Raw genomic sequence first — 22,325 nt, forward strand, 5'->3', positions numbered from 1 at the left:
TGACCCCACTTCCGCCAGTCCCTTTATTGTGGCGGGAATGAATCCTGTATAAGTTCCTGTATAAGTTCCGGGTCAATCAGCTGTATGTCCCTGCTCCTCTGGCTGCTGTTGTCCCTGTGGTTGGCGTACTTGTAAGATCACGACAAATTTTGCACTACAGGCCAGTTGACAGCGTGCAATAACCCGGCCGATTCATTCATCTTTACACTACCTCACACTCGACTCAACGGTGAGTTATTTGTTTGTTTTGTTTTGTCACAATTAATGTACATGCGGAGCCGCGATCGCACATCCTACAATGCCGGTAAGCTAATGCTAGGCTAGCGACAGTAAGTGCAATTACTAGTGTCATCTATTGAATATTGTTGTTTTTGTTTATTCCATTATGGCCGAATGTTGACTTAACGTATCTAGAGTTGAACGAGTGATTTGATTTTTGTAGTTTTGTCCGTTTTGGATGTTTTTTGTTACTTTTCTGATGAAATGCCGAAACGGCCTATGAGATTTTGCATTGAGTTAAATTCCATTTACATTATTGAATCTGTTGCGCAACACCTGTGATTAAATGAGTTTTGTAAATATATTTGATTAACTTTGGATAATATTTATTAGCTTTAACGCTGATATACTTTGATGGGACCCATGAGAATGTCTTTCTATAATAGTATTTAGAATGACATTCATTATAAGAGATGATGGTTTATTGATTGTTGTATGAAACGTGGCATTGATTACTTGACTTTGTTATTTATGTATTTATTTTGTCACAGCAGTAGAATGCTGTTTCATTTTCTTCTGTGAATGATAATTTCTGTTTTTTGACCTTGTTTAGGTCAGGTTTTTTTTTGTTCTCCCGCGATCAGCCCTGATCAGCGCGAGATGGCGAGCCACCCGACCACCGCTACGTTGCGGTAGGAATTGTGAACCTATGGACTGAATCACAAATTGTTGACACATGACCTATCCCAGGTCCATGGAACTAAACTAAATCACATACTGGACTACACCTCATCCCACCTCCTTTTGGAACCTACTAAGCTGTTTTGTATTGTCAACATTATTTTTGTTTGTGATATATATGCATATGTTTTTATTTCTTTTGTACATCCGTCTATACACTTCTCATAACAAACATAATATATATATATATATTTGAGCTCTACTTTTGTTTCCTGTGTTTTATTCACACCCTCAGGCTCCATAGTCGAATCTTATTCTGATAGCTCATTGTCTATGAGGCTGCAGTCAGGCGCCCTGGTCCTTTAACCGCGTTACATCACTATCACCTACAGACCTTGTTCCCACAATACCAAACCCGACGCTCTCTCTCACCAATTCACCGCCTCCAAGGATTCTGCTTGTGACTCTCCCATCATCAACCATCCTCTGGTTTTCTTCAGCCCCTACCTACACCAAGCCGCCCCTGGTCTCATATTGCTGTCGACTTCATCACTGGTTTGCCACCTTTGTCAGGTAACTCTGTCATTCTGACCATCATTGATCATTTTTCTAAAGCTGCTCCCTTTGTTGCCCTCCCTAAGCTTCCTACGGCCCTAGAAACTGCCCGGCTCCGGACAAACCATGTCTTCCGTCTCCATGGAATCCCCGTTGACATAGTTTCAGACAGGGGCCCACAATTCACGTCATATGTCTGGAAGGTGTTTTGTTCCTCCCTGGGAGCTCAGGTCAGTCTTTCCTCTGGCTTTCATCCACAGACTAACAGCCAAACTGAGCGGGCCAATCAGGAGCTTGATGCGGCCCTCCGATGTGTGGCATCCACCCACCAGACCACCTGGAGCAAGCAACTTCCATGGATTGAGTACCCTCACAATGGCCTCACCTCCTCAGCCACCGGAGTGTCCCCTTTCGAGGCGTCCCTGGGCTTCCAACCACTTCTGTTCGCTGCCATTGAAGGTGATCATTTTGTGCCTTCTGTACAGCAGGTGTCAGCGCGCTCGGAGAGAGCCACACGAGATGCCCTTCTCCGCATAGTGGAGCGGAACAAATGCCTGGTGGACCGCCATAGGACCCTGCCACCGACTTACGCACCCGGACAAAAGGTTTGGCTGTCAACCAGATTCATTCCGCTCAGATCTGAATCCAAGAAACTGTCTCCTACCTTTATTTGCCCATTCAAGATTGACTCTCTGGTTCACCCGGTAACAGTCTGCCTTAAGCTGCCCCAGAATATGCGGATTCACAATGTTTTCCACGTGTCGCAAGTGAAACCCTGTCTCTCCAGTCCTTTGTGCCCTCCTTCCAGACCCAGGTGTCAGGGGCCTGGGGCATGGTTTGTAATACCTGGTGGATTGGGAGGGCTGCGGGATGGAGGAGCGTTCATGGATCCCATGGGCGACACTTCTGGACAAGAACATGGTGCAGGCATTCCATGAGGCACACCCTGAGAAGACTGGAGGTCGCCGGGAGGCTCCCGTTGGGGGAGGGAGTACTGTCACGGTCTGGATGATCAGCAGGACGCCAATCACCAGCTTCTGCTTTTCTCTCTTTGTTCTCTCTTTCTCTCTCTCGTTGGTTAGAACTCATTGCGGGTTGACGCCCTCGGCCCATGCCCCTCGTAGGAAGAAACATCTGAGCCTCATTAGTGTGTCCAGTATTCAATCCAGGGAGCGACTACTGTTCTTATCGGGATCGTTGCATGACTCGCATTAGTGAAGTCAAGCTTCAGCAAGTGTTCTCTCATGTCTTAGTGCTTTGTATTAACAAGGGTTTCTTTTTGTACATACTCCCTGGATTGTTTCCTCTGTGTTTCCCGTGACAAGTGTCGGAGAGAGAGACTGATTTCGTGTGTGGATTGTTTGGAGAGGCACAATTGCTTTTTCTCCCGGATTTCCCTGGAGTCCTGTCCCCTCACCTTTTGTATATAGCCCAGGCCTGCACCTAAAGCTTCCGGTTGCGCCGTTAGATGGCTGCACCGACGAGAGCTCCCAGTCATCTCAGCAAAAATGTTATTATTTATTTTGTACTGCTTTCAATTTCTGTGCGCACAGCGCGATCATACACTCGGTATGACAGACAAACGCTTCTGGAGCTACGTTCGTCAGCCAGTTCGGACTTTACTGCGGGTTTCGACTCCGTGGACGCTCTGCTGCCTGGGATCCTTTGTTTACTCCCGCGACGTCGAGGGAAAACAAAGAGGGGGAAACGCGCCGGAGTTTTGTGCCGAACGCGACAGAGAAACAGCAAGCCACCTCTTCCCAGCATCCTGCTCGCGAATCTCCAGTCTCTGGACAACAAACTTGACGAGCTGCGTGCACGGATTAAACACCAACAAGACATCAGGAACTGCTGCGTTCTGGCCTTCACAGAGACATGGCTGGAGCCCAGTGTCCCCGACTGCGCCATTACTCCGGATGGATTCACTGTTTACCGGGGAGACTGAACGAAGGACTCAGGCAAGAAAAGGGGAGGAGGGGTGTGCTTTATGGTTAACTCCTTGTGGGCTAGAGATGTGTGTATCTTAAAAACTTACTGCTCTCAGAGTCTCGAGCTGCTGACCGTTAAAGTCAGGCCTTTTTACCTCCCGAGGGAGTTCAACTCAGTTCTCCTCTCAGCTGTTTACATTCCCCCACATGCTGATAAAGCTACTGCTATGGATGAACTGTATGACATCATTACTGAACTTGAGAACAAAAATCAAGAAGCTGCCTTTATTGTGCTGGGAGACTTCAACAGAGCCAACATGAAGAAGGTTCTCCCCAAATGCTATCAGCACATCTCCTTCCCCACAAGAGGTGATCAAACATTGGACCACTGTTACACTCCATTCAAAGTGTGCTACAAACCCCTCCCCCGCCCAGCTTTTGGTAAGGCAGACCATTGTTCCATACTGCTGCTGCCTGCGTACAGACAAAGACTGAAACAGGAAAAACCAGCTTCCAGGGTTATTTACAAATGGGACAGTGAGGCTGAGGAGGTCCTGCAGGACTGCTTTGACACAACTGACTGGCAGATATTTGTGGATGCAGCTGATGGCAACATCAATGAACTCACAGACTCTGTCATTGGATATATTGGAAAGTGCATGGATGATACCATCACAAAAACCACTGTCCGCATATATCCAAATCAGAAACCCTGGGTAAATAAAGACGTTCGCGCCAAGCTAAAAGTGCGGACCTCTGCCTTTAACTCCAGGGATGCTGATGCATATAAAGCATCCAGGTACGACCTCCGAAAGTCCATAAAAAAAGGCCAGAAAGGACTACAGGGACAAAATGGAGTCCAGCTACCACAGCTTTGACACCAGGCGACTGTGGAATGGACTGCGCTGCATCACTGACTACAAGAAGGTCAACACAGTCAGTGTTCAGCCCACTGCATCTCTTGCAGACGAGCTTAACAACTTCTATGCTCGTTTTGACGCAGACAACAGAGAGCAGATACTCTACCATCAGGAGGACAGTGAGGCTGCAACTCTAACTCTGAAAACAGAAGCTGTGAGATGGACCTTTAAAAAGGTAAATCCTCACAAAGCTCCAGGACCAGACGGCATCCCAGGCCGGCTACTCAGAGTGTGTGCAGACGAGCTGGCAGAGGTGTTCACCAACATCTTCAACCTCTCCCTGAGGCAGTCAGTGGTCCCCACGTCCCTCAAAGCATCCACCATCATTCCCGTTCCCCGAAAATCAGTGGTCTCCTGTCTGAATGACTACCGTCCTGTTGCACTGACATCCGTCATCATGAAGTGCCTGGAGCGGCTGGTCAAAGGTCATATCTGCTCCTCCCTCCCTGACACACTGGACCCTCTTCAGTTTGCCTATCGGACAAACAGAACCACAGAGGATGCCATCGCCCTGGCAACGCACACCACCCTCACTCACCTGGAAAAAGGGAATACATATGCAAGGATGCTCTTCATCGACTACAGCTCGGCATTTAACACCATCATCCCCTCAAAACTTGCCACGAAGCTCGTCGACCTTGGGCTGGGAACACCGATCTGCAGATGGATTCTAAACTTCCTCACAAACAGGCCCCAGGTGGTGAGAGTTGGTAAGCACACCTCCTCATCACTCATCCTAAACACAGGTACGCCACAGGGTTGTGTGCTTAGCCCCCTCCTATATTCCCTGTTCACACATGACTGTGTTGCTAAACAAGAGTCCAACATCATCATCAAGTTTGCGGATGACACAACCATCATAGGCCTCATCACAGACAACGATGAGACGGCCTATAGAGAGGAGGCGATGGCGCTGTACGAGTGGTGTCTGGAAAATAACCTGACTCTCAACATCAGCAAAACTAGAGAGATGATAGTGGACTACGGGAAACGACCAGTCAGAGAACACCAGCCCATCCACATCAACGGTGTCAAGGTCGAAAGGGTCAGCAGATTCAAGTTCCCTGGAGTCAACATCACTGAGGACTTCTCCTGGACCCTTCACACAGACACTGCTATCAGGAAAGCTCGCCAGCGGCTTTACTTCCTGAGGAGGCTGAGGAAGTTTAGCATGAATGCCAACATCACCTCAAATTTTTACAGGTGTGCAATTGAGAGCTTGCTGACAAGCTGCATCACAGTTTGGTACGGAAGCTGCTCTGCCAGCAGCCGTAAATCACTACAGAGGGCGGTGAAGGCAGCAGAGCACATCACTGGTACGAGGCTTCCTGCCATTCAGGACATTTATCTCCAGCGATGCCTCCGTAAAGCACACAGCATCATCAAGGACCACAGCCGCCCAGCACATCAGCTGTTCTCCTTGTTACCATCTGGCAGACATTACAGGAGCCTGTCTGCTCGGACTACAAGACTTAAAAACAGTTTTACCACCAAGCCATACGACACCTCAACCACAACACTTAAACACACACAACTCAGCACTCAGAAGCTACCCTGCAGCTTCACAAGTACTCTGTTTAATCTGCACTGGTCACTCCACTTTATTGTCATTGATATTTATATTTAAAAGTGCAATACTGTAATTTTCTGCTGCTCATTCCTGTGCAATATCCCATCTGCCCTCCCGTCATATTTCTTTTCAAGATTTTCTTATTTAATCACTAGTGTACATATATTTATATTTATAGATACATATATATTTAGTCATCTTTTCTCTTTTACCATGTCTCTCTAATATTTTGCTCCTTACTATTTTTCTATTTTCTTTATTATTTTATTTTATTATATTTTTTCCTATTGTATCATGCTGCTGAGTGACTGCTGCTCGTCAAACACATTTCATTGCAATGTTGACCCTGTGCTAACTTGCATATGACAAATAAAACTGAAAACTAAAAACCTTTTTGTATACACACCTGGTGGACGTTTGTAAATAAATTCTCTTGTGTGCATCTGACCTCTGAGTCCTGCGTGTGAGTCCTCCATGTCAACCGTAACAGAACTACCTACCCTCTTCCTGTAACCACTTCCTGGGTCTCATTTCAGGGGCTCAGTATTTTTGTCACTGAGCAGTGACAAAATAATCTCATGATAGTCTTTCTGGTTTAGCAAAACCATGCATCTACCCTTGTCTGCCACAAGGATGATAATGTTGTTGTCATTACTAAGTGATGTGAGTGCCTTCCTCTCCTCCATGCTGATGTTGGATGCTAGGGGCTTTACATTGCTGAGACAGGCTGAAAAATTCGTCCGTAGTTGCTCTGCTTCCACGTCTGCAACATTGTTATTTCAAATTGCTGTTTCTGTGGCTGTGTATAAGATTGGGGAAACCTGCAGTCAGCTGAGACTGAAGAAGTCACTTGGATAAGTGATGAAATTTTTCTCTCACTGAAAACGCTACGTCCAGATGAACAGAATCAACTTTTTGAGATTAATGGTGAAAAGCATAAGCCTGTGGTCAGGTCCGTTTCTAATGCCACACATACATATTTAATTTGTTTTTTGTTTTTGTTTTTTTTCATTTTCTCATCTTCTCTTATTTTTCCATCATCGCATTAGAAAAAAATAGCAGACTTTCTGATACAAAAACTGATGGTACAAATGCTGTTAAATGTATGATGCTGGTTTAGCAATGCCTTCTCTATGAGGAAAAGTTATGTTGCACAATACGTTTCGAGGCACTCTAATGTAAAGAAAATATCTAGCTGGCAACATCAAGCTTGTGAATGATAGTCCTACCAACTCAACAACGAATACTATTTATTTAAATAACTCAAAATAGAATACAAAAGAATGCAGCACAGTAAATAGTATTTTAAAATTGCATGTTTTAATCATCAAAAGTGTAAGCATACCAAAACATGATTTGAACAGACCACAGATATATGCCCATATATAACGTGTTAACATTTAAAGAGAATTACTAAATAATGTTTAAAATGTATTACTTCAAATTTGCCAGGCTGTAGTTTTAAATCATTACTGAAGTCATGGAAATACATCAGATAAAGATTAGCCAATCACTGTAATTGAGAAACAGGATATAAGAAATTGTTGCCATTTTCAGATAAACAAATATTTCATGTCCAAATGTTTAAACTGTCCACTTCTTCTTCTCTTATGGTATCAACAGTTAGTCTAATTTCTACTAATAACTGTTTCGTTTCCCTTGTGAAGTGCCCAGAAACTTAAAGCTGTCCCATAAATCTCTTGGAGTAATGATTATTTCAACTTAGTATTTGAGTACAGGACTAGTAAATGTGTTGAGTTACATTCCACCACTTCCAAAAAACACTTGGAGCAACACAACAAGAACACAGAGAGAGGTGAAGTGAGTGAAGTGGATCAGGTTTTCACCACTGCAAAACAAACTGTCACTATCACATGGGGTGGTGGGTGGTGTATCTGTAGTGGGTGGTGTTGATGTGGGGCAGGTGAAGATTAAGTCATAGTCAAAGTCCAGGGTGAAGTAGTTAACAAAGCCTGGTGGTGTTCCGGTGACGGTGGTGTTGATCCAGTTTTGGTACTGGGACACACGAGCGTAGACTCCAGGACTATTAGGCAAGGCGCAGCCTTGACCAAAACTCACGACTCCACTCTGGATCCAGATACCGCTATTATCTTTTGTCACAAGTGGTCCCCCCGAGTCTCCCTGTGAAAAAAGTGTAAAAGTTGTTAAAACAGATTGAGATCAGTTGAACATCTCATGGAGCTTAATTTCTACTAAATACATAAAATGTTTCCGGAGATGTTTGTGTTAATTGTCAATCAGACACACAACTTTTGCTGATTAGTTACAGTATCACCCAACACACTCAACTGCACGTCACTACATGATGTGATGTCACTGACAGAAATTATCACAAAACCTTTGGGAAAACCTTTATAGAATAAATTAAATACATCTAAGTGAAAATAATTACGAATTATGAGTAAATGAGCTTCAATGCAAAGCCTCTTTTCCACCAGTACCTTCTCAGCTTGACTCTACTTTACTTGGTTTCTGCCATTTTGTCGTACAATAGAGCACCACCTGCGTTGTATCATTAAAGCAACATGACAGAAAGTCCACTGACCTGAACACAAACTAACCATGGAAGGCTTCGAGGGGATTCTCTACCTGCTACTTGGTCTATGGTGGCTCTCGGACCATGGTGTTGGTTTCTGTGTACCCATTTCTGTTGTTGCATGCCTTCAAAATGGTGCTTTTGATTACTGTTAAGGAGTGACTCTCATGAGTCCTTGAGCTACACCACTGACTGGCCTATCAGTGACATGCAGTCTCTTGATGTCACATTTTTGTATCGATTTCGTTTGCTTGGAATACCGGCCGAGCAGTACTAAAGGAAAAAAAAAAAAGTACCTGGTACCAGGTGATAACACCTAACGAAAACCCTGAAAACTGAGTTGAGTCAAGTAGGTGCTAATGGAATAGGGCTATAATGTTAATAATCATAAACACTACTACAGAAAAGCAGTGAGTGGTTAAAAGCTGATAGTCAATGCAGTCAATTAGGCCTTACATTACAAATAAGCACAAAGTGGTAGTCACCTGACATGAATCCTTCCCGCCATTTTGCAGTCCAGCACAGATCATGTTATCTGTGATTGCAGCGAAGTTTTGTAATTCGCATCTGCACTGGTTGTTTCCCACTATTGGTACATTCACCTCCTGCAGAATCTCTGGGGTGGAACCACCACCTAATTGAGAAATGTTAAAAGGAAGATCATTTTTACTGAATCATTTATCACTAATAAAAGAAAATACATATTTTAAAAAACTTACTTTCTAGGGTACCAAAGCCAGTGACCCAGCTGCTGGTGCCATTGTTGAAAGTGCTGCCTGCTGCGGCTAAGCAGACTGGCTGAATGTAGTCTGTGAAATTCACAGGAGTCGACAGCTGCAGGAGGCACATGTCATTCTCATATGTTGCAGCATTGTAGTCGGGATGGCAGATGATGTTTTCAAGTGTCACAGTAACTGCATTTGGGTTTGGACCAGACGCGGTGTTGTGGCCCAGAGTCACTTTTGTGGTGTGAAGATCAGCACTTGAATGAAAGAAAAAATATAGTTATTTTTATAGCATTGCATAGTGATCATTATCATTGAACTACCGTCACAACCAGGTAGCAACAGATGGTTGTGAGATTTTGATGATAAATATATACAGTGGCTTCCCAAAGTATTCGGCCCCCTTGAACTTTTCCACATTTTGTCACATTACAGCCACAAACATGAATCAATTTTATTGGAATCCCACGTGGAAGACCAATACAAAGTGGTGTACACGTGAGAAGTGGAATGAAAATCATACATGATTCCAAACATTTTTTACAAATAAATAACTGAAAAGTGGGGTGTGTGTAATTATTCAGCCCCCTGAGTCAATACTTTGTAGAACCCCTTTTTGCTGCAATTACAGCTGCCAGTCTTTTAGGGTATGTCTCTACCAGCTTTGCACATCTAGAAACTGAAATCCTTGCCCATTCTTCTTTGCAAAACAGCTCCAGCTCAGTCAGATTAGACGAACAGCGTTTGAGAACTGCAGTTTTAGATCTTGCCACAGGTTCTCGATTGGATTTAGATCTGGACTTTGACTGGGCCATTCGAACACATGGATATGTTTTGTTTTAAACCATTCCATTGTTGCCCTGGCTTTATGTTTAGGGTCGTTGTGCTGCTGGAAGGTGAACCTCCGCCTAGTGATGTGACGTTCTGTATCGAGGCTTCGAAGCGTGTGTCGAGTAATGGAGGGGGCATTTCCGCGAAGCGCGTATCGAGGCTTGCTTCATTTATGGGAGGAGCTGAAAATGATGACGTCCGAAGCCTCGCTGCCCGGCTGTACCACGTGACTGGTTCAGGAAGCGGTTCGAACTGTACCGCGAGCTATGACAGCGATATACACCCCTCAGACTCCATTCAAAATGTGGGTGTTTGATGGAGAGTTGCGGTTAGTGAGAGAGAGTTAGAGACAGTTTGGAGAGAGGTTGGAGGTTTATGAGAGTGAGGAGAGAAAGTCAGGAGAGAATGGAGCCAGCTACGAAGAGAAGGATGTCCTCCCCTGTGTGGGAACATTTTGAGCTTATATCTCCCAACAAGGTATGTAAATTTCCACAGAAGATGTATTTTCATAATACTGATGGTGCAATAAAACCTATGTTAAGCTGTCTCTACTTTTGTACAAGGTGAGGTGTTTGCTATGTGCCAGGGAGCTGGGATATAACAACAACACCTCATCCATGCAGCAGCACCTCTTCTTTCTCAGGAGACTGAAAAGATTCGGCATGAGCCCCCGCATCCTCAGGACCTTCTATCACTGTGCCATTGAGAGCATCCTCACTGGATGCATCACCACCTGGTATGGCAACAGCACCGCCTACAACTGCAAAGTTCTCCAGCGAGTAGTGCGGTGCTCTGAACGGATAATTGGAGGTGAGCTTCCCTCCCTCCAAGACATCTACAGGAAGCGGTGCCTGAGGAAAGCGGGGAGGATCATCAAGGACTCCAGTCACCCCAGCCATAAACTGTTCAGACTGCTTCCATCAGAAAGGAGGATCTGCAGCATCCGGTCCCGTACCAGCAGACTGAGAGACGGCTTTTTCCATCAGGCCATCAGACTGCTGAACACTTCATAGACACCTCAGCTTCACTACTGGAACTTTAACATTATGCACTCCATACTGTACAGTAACGCCACTGTTTTGCACATATTCAACTCTGTATATTTTTATATATTTTATTTATTGTTTACTCTATTTAATTTGTAAAATATGTGTATACACACACACACACACACACACACACACACACACACACACACACACACACACACACAAAATATTTAGTATACACATCCAGAAATGCATATACTATTATATATTGTACATATATTTATTAGTTTCAGATGTAGCCATTATCGTATTTTGCTTGTTTACATTATTGTATTTGCACAACTCTGTTGCTTGTGAAGCTCGCACACAAGAATTTCACTCACATGTGCTGTACCAATGTACCTGCACATGTGATGTGACAATAAAAGTGATTTGATTTGATTTGATTTGCTTAGGCACTATAGAGCTATGCATGAGAATAAGGGGAACACCGATTGTGGAGCAAGACCAGGTGAGCCATCAAATGCCATGATAATATAGGATGCAGTAATGTTACTAAATGATATAACAATATTATACAATGCAATAAGTTATGTGTGTGATATTTATATTTGTGCTTTATCTTTATTGTCTTTCCCCAGGAGAACAATCTCAAATAGATGAAGACCTGGTTAGCATGGTGATTGAGGACTCCCAGCCATTTAGCATTGTGCAGGACAAAGGATTTAAAAGATGTGTTAAATCATTAAATCCTAGCTATGTTCTCCCTACTAAAAGGTCATAAAAGCAGTGAAAATTTAGTTTTTACAGAATAAAATGTGAACAGGCAGGACTGAGGCTCAAAGCCTCAGTGTGTAGCTGTCCATACCTCAACGTTACAAAAGCACAACTGCTGTCCACACCCCAACCACACCTCACCTCACGGTAAATGATCATTTCCATTTTAAACATTTCCAAATGATCATTTTCCATACTGCCAGTATAAATATACACAGTATACTGCATCACTACAATATAGATGTTTTACACACTCCTTTTGTTGTTGACATTTACAGGCTGTGTGCAAAAGGCCTCACTCTTCAAATTCATGCCAACTACTATTTTTACGTCCAGTAGGTGTCCTACTAGAGCAAATGAAGCTTCAAGAAGCTTTGCACTGGAGTGAACCACTTGGATGAAACGCTTCAGTGCTTCATGAAGCTTCATCTGCCCATCACTAGCCGTCACAGAGCAGCTGTATTTGTACTGACATTAGATTACACACAGGTGCACTCTATTTAGTCATTAGCACTCATCAGGCAATGTCTATGGGCAACTGACTGCACTGAGATCAAAGGGGGCTGAATAATTACGCACACCCCACTTTGCAGTTATTTATTTGTAAAAAATGTTTGGAATCATGTATGATTTTCGTTCCACTTCTCACGTGTACACCACTTTGTATTGGTCTTTCACGTGGAATTCCAATAAAATTGATTCATGTTTGTGGCTGTAATGTGACAAAATGTGGAAAAGTTCAAGGGGGCCGAATACTTTTGCAAGCCACTGTTTAAATTGAATCATTTCATTCAAACACTGAAGAGCCGTTGTAGTCCAAGAAAATGATTTTGATGGATGGGCATTTCCTCTATCCCTGCATGTGCGTGTGCACGTGAGTTGAATGGTGAGGCTTACTTTTGTGCATAGCTAGAGTTTGTTATCTTTTGACAGAACAAAGTTAGCAGGTTCCCAACTTACATCTTCATGCTAAACTTGCATGCTGCTGGGGGCCTGGATCTCCTCCATACCTGCTTCATACCCTGGAGGACGGGGCTGTGGCTCCCCACACTCCCTAGCAGATCGTTACATGGAGAAACCTTTGGAATACAAGCATGCTGATCCACACAGGTGTGCACACAGGTGTACACACGGGTGTTCACAGACACGGACTACACCTTTCTTGGCTGCTGCCTCAAAGCACATTGTGCGCTGTCTATCTTGCGTGCTGCACAATATCGTTTAATATTTAGTATCTACTGTTATCTACTTCTAGCTAGTTTATTGTGATGGTGCTGTTTTTTATTATGTTGCTCTTTTTTTTGTTTGCTTTCTCTTCTGTTTTTTTTTCTCCATACAGGTGATCCAGGTGTTTTGTTTGTTTTTCTTTCTTTCTTCCCCCCTTTCTCACCGTCTCTTCTCCCCTTTGGTTTTCTTTCTCTCCCTCTCTTTCTTTCATTCTTTCTCCCTGTCCTATCACCCAGTCATGTCTGTCCCGTTTTTAGCAACTGAAAATAAAATAAATTCATAATTATAATAAAGGTAAATCAAATGGACCAATATGGCAAGGCCATGATGATCCACTTGGTAAAATAAATCCGCTTGGCATCTTTCTTGGCCTTAAGACAACAATTCTGATGGCTATAGATCCAAACGGGACACAAAAAAAAAAAAAAAAAAAAAAAAACTTGCATGCTGCTGATTGTAAGTTCACATCGGATGGAAAGACGTGACTGGTATTAAGTTTCTCATCTAACCCTGGCTGTTACTCAGCGTTGTCACAATTTGATCACAACATTACATTATTAAGAAATGTGTTACTACCAACTGTGAGTTGAAAATTATCAGTGGAGAAATTACTCTAAAAACTGTTGGGGTGCTTTTGAGTAAATGTGTGCAATTAGTTTTTTTAAGACTTTAAAAATGTCCTTTCACTAATTTCAGAAAAAGAAAACATCAGTTGGTTATGAACAAAAATATTAAAATCACTGTGCAATAACATCCATTGCCTTAAATGCCGAACAGGCCACCTGTCCATCACAGGGATACCCCAGAGAGGGACAGAGACACACACTCTCGCTTCCATAACCAATTAAAAAAAATATTTAGCCTTTAAAAAGTGTTGTCTGCAGAAGAAACCCACATGGCACAGGGAGAATATGTAAACTCTACTCCAAGAGGTTGAAACCTCCAACAGGCGTTAACCACTGCACCACCACAGAAACACTTGCAGTGTTGACTTACGGTGTAATGCAGTGAGCAGCTGTCAGCACCCAGTCGTTGGAGATTAGGGACCCTCCACAGAAAAAAGAGCCATCTTTGGATAAAGATACCTGCCAGGGCCAACTTCCAGGGGCTGCATCTTCACCTCCTACGATTCTAGGATTTTTAATAACCCTGCCACATGCTGAGAGAATAAGACACAACAGTTAAATACTGAATATGTTGATAAGCCACAGCATTATAGGGAGTGCAGAATTATTAGGCAAATGAGTATTTTGTCCACATCATCCTCTTCATGCATGTTGTCTTACTCCAAGCTGTATAGGCTCGAAAGCCTCCTACCAATTAAGCATATTAGGTGATGTGCATCTCTGTAATGAGAAGGGGTGTGGTCTAATGACATCAACACCCTATATCAGGTGTGCATAATTATTGGGCAACGTCCTTTCCTTTGGCAAAATGGGTCAAAAGAAGGACTTGACAGGCTCAGAAAAGTCAAAAATAGTGAGATATCTTGCAGAGGGATGCAGCAGTCTCAAAATTGCAAAGCTTCTGAAGCGTGATCATCGAACAATCAAGCGTTTCATTCAAAATAGTCAACAGGGTCGCAAGAAGCGTGTGGAAAACCAAGGCGCCAAATAACTGCCCATGAACTGAGAAAAGTCAAGCGTGCAGCTGCCAAGATGCCACTTGCCGCCAGTTTGGCCATATTTCAGAGCTGCAACATCACTGGAGTGCCCAAAAGCACAAGGTGTGCAATACTCAGAGACATGGCCAAGGTAAGAAAGGCTGAAAGACGACCACCACTGAACAAGACACACAAGCTGAAATGTCAAGACTGGGCCAAGAAATATCTCAAGACTGGTTTTTCTAAGGTTTTATGGACTGATGAAATGAGAGTGAGTCTTGATGGGCCAGATGGATGGGCCCGTGGCTGGATTGGTAAAGGGCAGAGAGCTCCAGTCCGACTCAGACGCCAGCAAGGTGGAGGTGGAGTACTGGTTTGGGCTGGTATCATCAAAGATGAGCTTGTGGGGCCTTTTCGGGTTGAGGATGGAGTCAAGCTCAACTCCCAGTCCTACTGCCAGTTTCTGGAAGACACCTTCTTCAAGCAGTGGTACAGGAAGAAGTCTGCATCCTTCAAGAAAAACATGATTTTCATGCAGGACAATGCTCCATCACACGCGTCCAAGTACTCCACAGCGTGGCTGGCAAGAAAGGGTATAAAAGAAGAAAAACTAATGACATGGCCACCTCGTTCACCTGATCTGAACCCCATTGAGAACCTGTGGTCCATCATCAAATGTGAGATTTACAAGGAGGGAAAACAGTACACCTCTCTGAACAGTGTCTGGGAGGCTGTGGTTGCTGCTGCACGCAATGTTGATGGTGAACAGATCAAAACACTGACAGAATCCATGGACGGCAGGCTTTTGAGAGTCCTTGCAAAGAAAGGTGGCTATATTGGTCGCTGATTTGTTTTTGTTTTGTTTTTGAATGTCAGAAATGTATATTTGTGAATGTGGAGATGTTATATTGGTTTCACTGGTAAAAATAAATAATTGAAATGGGTATATATTTGTTTTTTTTGTTAAGTTGCCTAATAATTATGCACAGTAATAGTCACCTGCACACACAGATATCCCCCTAAAATAGCTAAAACTAAAAACAAACTAAAAACTACTTCCAAAAACATTCAGCTTTGATATTAATGAGTTTTTTGGGTTCATTGAGAACATGGTTGTTGTTCAATAATAAAATTATTCCTCAAAAATACAACTTGCCTAATAATTCTGCACTCCCTGTATAACCATTCACACGTTCAGTGAGTAACATCTCATGAAGAGTTCTGATGGGAGATGATACATGTTGATGTTATTTTTAGATGTAAAGTCATAAAAACATTGTTGCACATGAACCACACTCAACCACAGAAAAGGTATTTTGTGACATTTTAGTGCAAAATTGTTCAGGGAAAACTTCAAAGAACATAAGAGAGCTAGAGATTAATAATAAGCAATGATTAAATGCACAGTGCTTTATAAACACATGGTGAGTGAAAAAAGGTTAGGGAAGAAGAAACAGTAAAAAAAATCAAGTGTTAAGTCTAATCTTAAAAGTAGAGAGGATGTCGGTCTCCTCAGTCAAAACTGGGAGCAGGTGCCACAAAGGAAGACTCTGCCTCCCATACTCTTACTGATTATCAACGATACAGTAGTTTACTAATACCATTTACCCTGTGGATTTCAACAGATAAATGAAAAATAAAATCTTGACAGATACCCAGCTCAGACGTTCAATTGGCACTCCCATTGGTGTAGGTTTAAATATAATTTAAAAAAAAGGTTAAGTATGAAAAACTTTCAGAATTGTTCTTGGATGCTTACCAGGCTGCTGTGAATGAACATCTAAAAATTGGAACACAAAGACAAATATATCAAAATAGAGGTAATACACATCATGACTAGTCCATAGTGAATAAGTATTTTTATTCAATTGCAACTAATATGAAATAACTCTAATGTTTAAAACATAATAATAATGATAATAATAATAATTAAAATTATTAGTATAATAACATTCTATTCCATATAATTTAGAAGAGAAAATAAAGAAAGAAAAAAATAAGAAGAGCAGAATTTAAGGATGTCAAAAAATTCTTTCCCATCTTGCAGAATGCTACAGGCAGGATGCATTTCATACTATCCAGCTAAAATAAAATTTATTATAAAATTCTTTAGTATCTGTAATTAAACTTTCCACACTTCATCTGAAAGAAGTAATGGGAAAGATTTTAATACTACAAACAGAAATACAATTTTCTCTCTCACCTTCGCCAAAAAGAATGATCATCACAGAGAACAAGCACAAGAACCGTTGGAGGGCCATTGTTGACTACGCTGGCTTTAATTTGACTTCAACTGTTAAATACTATAAATCTTGTGTTCAGCTCCACCCACAAGCTCACACAACCAGACCTGATTCCCTTCACTGACCACTGAAATAACAATAGTAACAAAAGGTAAAGCAACAAGTCAAACAAGTTGGCCTTTGTTTTGTTTGAGGAACTGTTCAAAGGCTGCACATATTCTTTGAAATACGCACTGGGATTCAAAGAAATATTATGTAAAAGAAGAAACTATTCTATAGTTCTTGGTATATTTTGCCATGCGGTTGGAGGTTGGCATGACTATAAAATCATCTTAACATTGTCACAGAGAATGTGGAAACGTTCAAGGGGGCCAAATACTTTTGCAAGCCACTGTACATGGTTCTCACCTTGAAGCATGGAGGAGAAGGTGTGATAGCATGGTGGTGCTCTGCTGGAGACACTGTTAGGGATTTATTCAAAATTGAAGGCACACTGAACCAGCTTGGCTACCACAGCATCCTGCAGTACTTTGCCATACTGGTGCTCTTGATTGATCTTTATTATTTATTTATTTTTTACTTTTAAGTTATTACAATCGGAACAGACATGACTGGGGATAGGAAAGGGAAAGACGTAGAAAAGAGAAGTTCAAGAAAAGGACAGGGAAAGAAAACAGAGGGGAAGAGGGACAGTGAGAAAAGATCCATTTAATCGCCTTGGCACTTCAATGTTAATGTTAGAACTGATGTTACGAATGCTGTTAAATGTATAATGTTGGTGTAGCAATGGCATGTTTATGAGGAATAGAAACGGTTGCAGAAAAGCTCAACAAAAAGTGTAGTTTAATTACAGATTGAAACATTTTCCTTCGGCCTGTCAATTACCACGTTGTCTTCATCGACAAGCACTGGAGACTGCCTGTACATGTGTCAACAGTCCTAGAGGAGAAAGTGAGTGAGTGATCCTTCAGGGCCAAAGTGGACAACTGGTAAATACAAAGAAAAGCAGAAAAGTTGACATATGTCACTTAAGAGTGAGAATTGATCAAAAGAAGGAGGTTGTGATAAGAATTGGTTGTGATTGATTGGAGCATAATTCACAGCTGTTAGATTTTCAGAAATCTGTTGACTCCTCTCAATCAAATAGGCTGTGATACAGGGATGTTTTCTATGTTAGCGATGGAATATTTGCAATGGTGTTTAATTCATCCAAGAGCTGCGTTTTTTTCCTCTTATTTTAACCCTCCAGTTTTGAATCATATTTCTTTTATTTGTTTTATTTTTGTTTTTATATGACACAATTTTAAAAAATTGTACCAAAAAGCCATTTTTAAGAGCTATAATACTTAAGTTTATGATGCACAGTAACCTTTCTGAGAGAGTGTAACAATCCAACAATAAAAACATTAATATTATTTTATCTTGTCAATGTGAACCTAGACATGACTGAAGTAAGAGTCCAGATGTTGCTAACCATGTTTTGTTGATGTTGTTATGGCATCCTGAGGAATGTAAAATGCTGTGTTGTAGCACAATTTTTCTAACAATATACCTTTCCACGTATTACAATAAACATAATTATCACGTTCGTACAATATAAATATTGTATTGTACAAACATGGTATTATATTGTTCAAATGTGAAAGGTATATTGCACGAACATGAAAAGTTTATTGTTAGAACAATAAACTTTTCATGTTATAACGTGATGTAGCTCTATTTTTCTTTTGCCTGGGTGGCAGCTCTACGCTTACGTACTCGGATGAGCGTGCCTCATCCTACAAGTTGTGCCTCCATCTCTTGTGTCCAGATCACACGCTGCTCCGCCGTGCTGCTCCACCTTTTCTCTTTCATTTCTGTGTTTGTGCGTGCGCAGTGTGAGAGGCTGCGTTGACGGGCAACAGGATTTCAAACAGGTTAGATTATCTTGCGACCATACGATTGATGATTGGGAGCTGGTCGTGAGGTGTTAACTGCTTTTCGTTACCCCATGTATACTACATGATGCACACACGATTAAGGCAAAACACGGGCCGATCCCCAAAACGGTTGCGCAACTGAAAAATCGGCTCAAAATGGGCCAAAAATCGCACAGTGTATGGCCAGCTTTTGGAGGCTAGCTCCAAACAAACATCTGCAGCTTGGCAGTGTATACAGCACTATAATGACCAGACCTAATTCTTTTGAAAACCATACATCTTTCCACAGGTCCCCACTTCATCAGACATCAACTGGGCCCTGTTTCAGGAAGCCGGTTTGGAAAACTCAGAGTGAAAAACGACACTCACGGTTGAGTAACCCCGAACTGTCCAACTCGGAATATTCGGTTTCAGAAAGGCTGATAACAATTAGTTCAGTCAACGCGGAGTTGCTTTAACCCCAAGTTAAGCGCGCGGACGAGGATACATAAAGCCCTGATAAGCGGAGCACAGATTAAGCGAGTCACCATGGAGACGGAGGGAAAGAAGGCGCGGTCAATGTATCTTACAGCGCTTGAGGCCGAAATTCTGATGGCAGCATATGCCGATAACATGCAAATTCCGCGGAAAAAAGTAACACAGCCACAGCTGCAAAAGAAAGAGAGCATGCATGGCAAAACATAGCCGACAGAGTCAATGCGTGAGTGTTAATTTAAACATTGATCTAGGGATTTCCACCCATTTAACACGTTATTTTATCATATGTTATTTTATTTGTTATTTTATACATTTTATTTTGTGATGTGATGTGAGCGCAGGTGCAACCCAACAGGCCCCAAACGTGCCTGGCAGCAAGTAAAAATGAAATATAAAAATATAGTCCAAACAGGTAAGGTGTAATTGTATTATGAGCCATAGTGCTTGGTCTGTTTGTCCCATGTAAATCAATTGCAGTTAGAGGCTACATTAATTTCCCCTCTGTAAGCACTTATTGAAATTATCTGAGCACATTACAAGTACATATTTGCTTACTCTGTATGCTCAAATGTGGCCCGTTATAGCCAACAGAAAAAAAGCGGAGGCCCGAAAAACAGGTGGGGGTCCTCCACCACCACCACTCACAGAGGCTGAGCAGTTGGCCCTCAGCCAAAACAGTGGGCGCCCTGTGGCCGAAGGCATCTCTGCGGGGACATCCTCTGAGTCAATAACCCCGCAAGACACAAGTGCCTACATAGGGGGTAAATTCAAAATAATACATGATGTGCATACATCCTTTCTTCACAGTCACCTTTGCAGTGCTACTCATTCATTTGATAAACTCTTTACCATAATGGATTATTTTGTAGTGAAGTTATTTTCCTACTGATTTTGCCTTCCCTCAGTCTTGGTTGTCTTTGAGAGCATAATGACAATGAAGTGTAAGGTGCTTGGTATGTTTGTTAATTGCCATTTGGTCCCTTGTAAGTTATAAGTGACCTGTATAAACCTCATATTCTATCAGTTGATGGTGATGGTGTACTGCATCTGGTGCAGCCTCCTGTTGAGCCAGACCAACATGCAGTTGTGAGTAATACTCCACAGATTATATGAGTTTACAGTAGAACAGCAATGTTGTTTATTTCTTTACTACAGGAAAATAATGAAGAAACATTGACAGCTGTTACAGAGGAGGAAGCAACAGAGACACTTTATGAGGTTTACATCTTTTAATACTTTGTGTACAGGAAACACAGGCGACCAATAAAGCCAGTTGAACAAAAAATCTGTTTATTCTTCTTTCAACATGTTGAGGTGATGGGTCAAAGGAAATGATTGTGACATATGGTGTCTCTGACTGCTCTTCCATCTTGTATGTCCGTGGGAGGGTCAGGATGTTCATGGTTTGGATCACTGCTGATGTTTGGTTCAGAAGGACAGTGTTCTCCTCTAATTGTGGCAATGTTGTGAAGAATCACACATGCCACAATAATGTCACATGCCCTTTCTGGGGTGACCCTGAGTCTTTGCAGGCACTGGAACCGGGCCTTAAGCATTCCGATAGTCATTTCAACTCTGGCTCTTGTCCTGCAATTAGCCAGATTATATCGCTGCTGTGGGCCCGGTTCAGGGTCAGAGTAAGGGGTAAGCAAATAGGGTAAACATGGATACCCCCTATCACCAAGCAAGTAGCCAGTGAACTCTCCTAAGACAGAAGGATACACTTCAGTTCAAATGTCCCTGAAGCAATTGGTCTTTATATATTTTAAAGTATTCTCAACTCACCATGTCCAAATTTTGTGCTCAGTGTACATTCACGGAATATTTGTGAGCCATGGACAGAGCCTGGCCACTTGGCTTCCACATTTGTGATAATGTTGGCAGCATCACATATGATCTTCACAGTGCAGAGAACACAAATTAGCATCCATTACTATAATGAAATAATTTGTTAGTTTGAAATGCTACAGGGAACTATGTACCTGTACATTAATGCTGTGGAAAGACTTCCTGTTCACATAGTCTCCTTCATTTACTGAAGGAGCAATGATTGGAATGTGAGTGCCATCTGTACAGCCAATCACGCCTGGGAACCCTGAAAATAAATGTGCAATTTAAGTAGTAGTCCAAGTATCACCACATCATACATTAAGTTTTGGTCATCCTGATACCTGCAATTTTGTGGCATCCCTCTTTGATAAATCTTGTGGGTCTATGACCGGGGAACACCACAAACGAGTACAGGAGACGTTTCAGTGCAACTGTAACATTCCTGACTGCCCGACAGACGGTAGCCTTGGAAACGTGCTCAGCGTCACCAATATTGTACAGAAAGCTCCCGTTTGCAAAAAACCGAAGTGCAATACAAATAATATGTACAGAACTGAGAGCATGTCCGCGATGTGTCACATGCGTAATATATGGCCTGAGGATGTTATTCAAATAAATTATAGATTGTGCTGAGAAACGGTAACGTTCGCACAGAAAATCATCAGGAAATGATAAAATGTCCAAACGCGCTCTGATCACTCTCTCCCGGCGGAGAGCTCTGCGGAGAATTTGGGCTTCACGATCTACTGGCTCTTCAAGGAAGGGACACGCCATGTCCGACACTTCCTACTGTCAGGTTTCCGACAAAGGGGCGGAGACAGTCAGGGTTAGTTGTAGTAAACCTGCTAGGGGGCAGGTTAGCTTCACGGAGTGTGTCGTCATAGTGACTCACTCAGGCTTCAGCTGAACTCGCTTTGTGAAACCGAAAACCCAGAGTTTTCGTTAACTCAGGGTATACTTACTCAGAGTTTGCACTAAACCGGCTTCCTGAAACAGGGCCCTGGACTCAGAGCTGGATGAGGCCAGCACAAACAGCAGCCTAACCGACTAAGATGATGGATCCATGGGGTCAGGAAAGCCAGAAGCAGAGGAACTGGAGAGGTACCTTTCATGTCCATTCACTGGAGGTGTGGATCTATTGCATGGCTTTCCTCACATCAAGAAGCTGTCGATCAAAGTCAATACAGCTCTTCCTGCATCTGGAGCTTGTGAAGGACTTCTCAGTCATGCAGGACTCCTGTTCACTGCTAAACAGTTACAGCTTCACAGCAAGA

The 22,325-nt window shown here is 42.5% G+C and overlaps 1 protein-coding gene and 1 long non-coding RNA gene across 3 annotated transcripts; both read right to left on the reverse strand.

Annotated features, from left to right (window-relative positions):
• Positions 1-7,171: 7,171 nt before the first annotated feature.
• LOC101464021 (serine protease 27-like) lies at positions 7,172-16,862 on the reverse strand. The gene is made up of 6 exons (XM_024799734.2): positions 16,786-16,862; positions 16,342-16,362; positions 13,976-14,138; positions 9,150-9,412; positions 8,916-9,064; positions 7,172-8,015 (listed from the first exon to the last, which is right to left on the reverse strand). Exons 1-6 carry the CDS (start codon positions 16,841-16,843, stop codon positions 7,632-7,634), a joined length of 1,038 nt encoding a protein of 345 aa, XP_024655502.2. The 5' UTR covers positions 16,844-16,862; the 3' UTR covers positions 7,172-7,631.
• Positions 16,863-20,431: 3,569 nt separating this feature from the next.
• Positions 20,432-22,029, reverse strand: LOC143416449 (uncharacterized). Of its 2 annotated transcripts, XR_013096821.1 has the most exons (3): positions 21,204-22,029; positions 21,007-21,118; positions 20,432-20,926 (listed from the first exon to the last, which is right to left on the reverse strand). It is a non-coding gene; the product is annotated as an uncharacterized LOC143416449 (long non-coding RNA). The 2 variants fall into 2 exon arrangements; XR_013096820.1 differs by having other exon boundaries at positions 21,007-22,029.
• Between the last annotated feature and the right edge of the window lie 296 nt (positions 22,030-22,325).

Source organism: Maylandia zebra, linkage group LG3 (assembly GCF_041146795.1).
Source record: "Maylandia zebra isolate NMK-2024a linkage group LG3, Mzebra_GT3a, whole genome shotgun sequence".
In the NCBI taxonomy this organism is placed as follows: domain Eukaryota; kingdom Metazoa; phylum Chordata; class Actinopteri; order Cichliformes; family Cichlidae; genus Maylandia; species Maylandia zebra.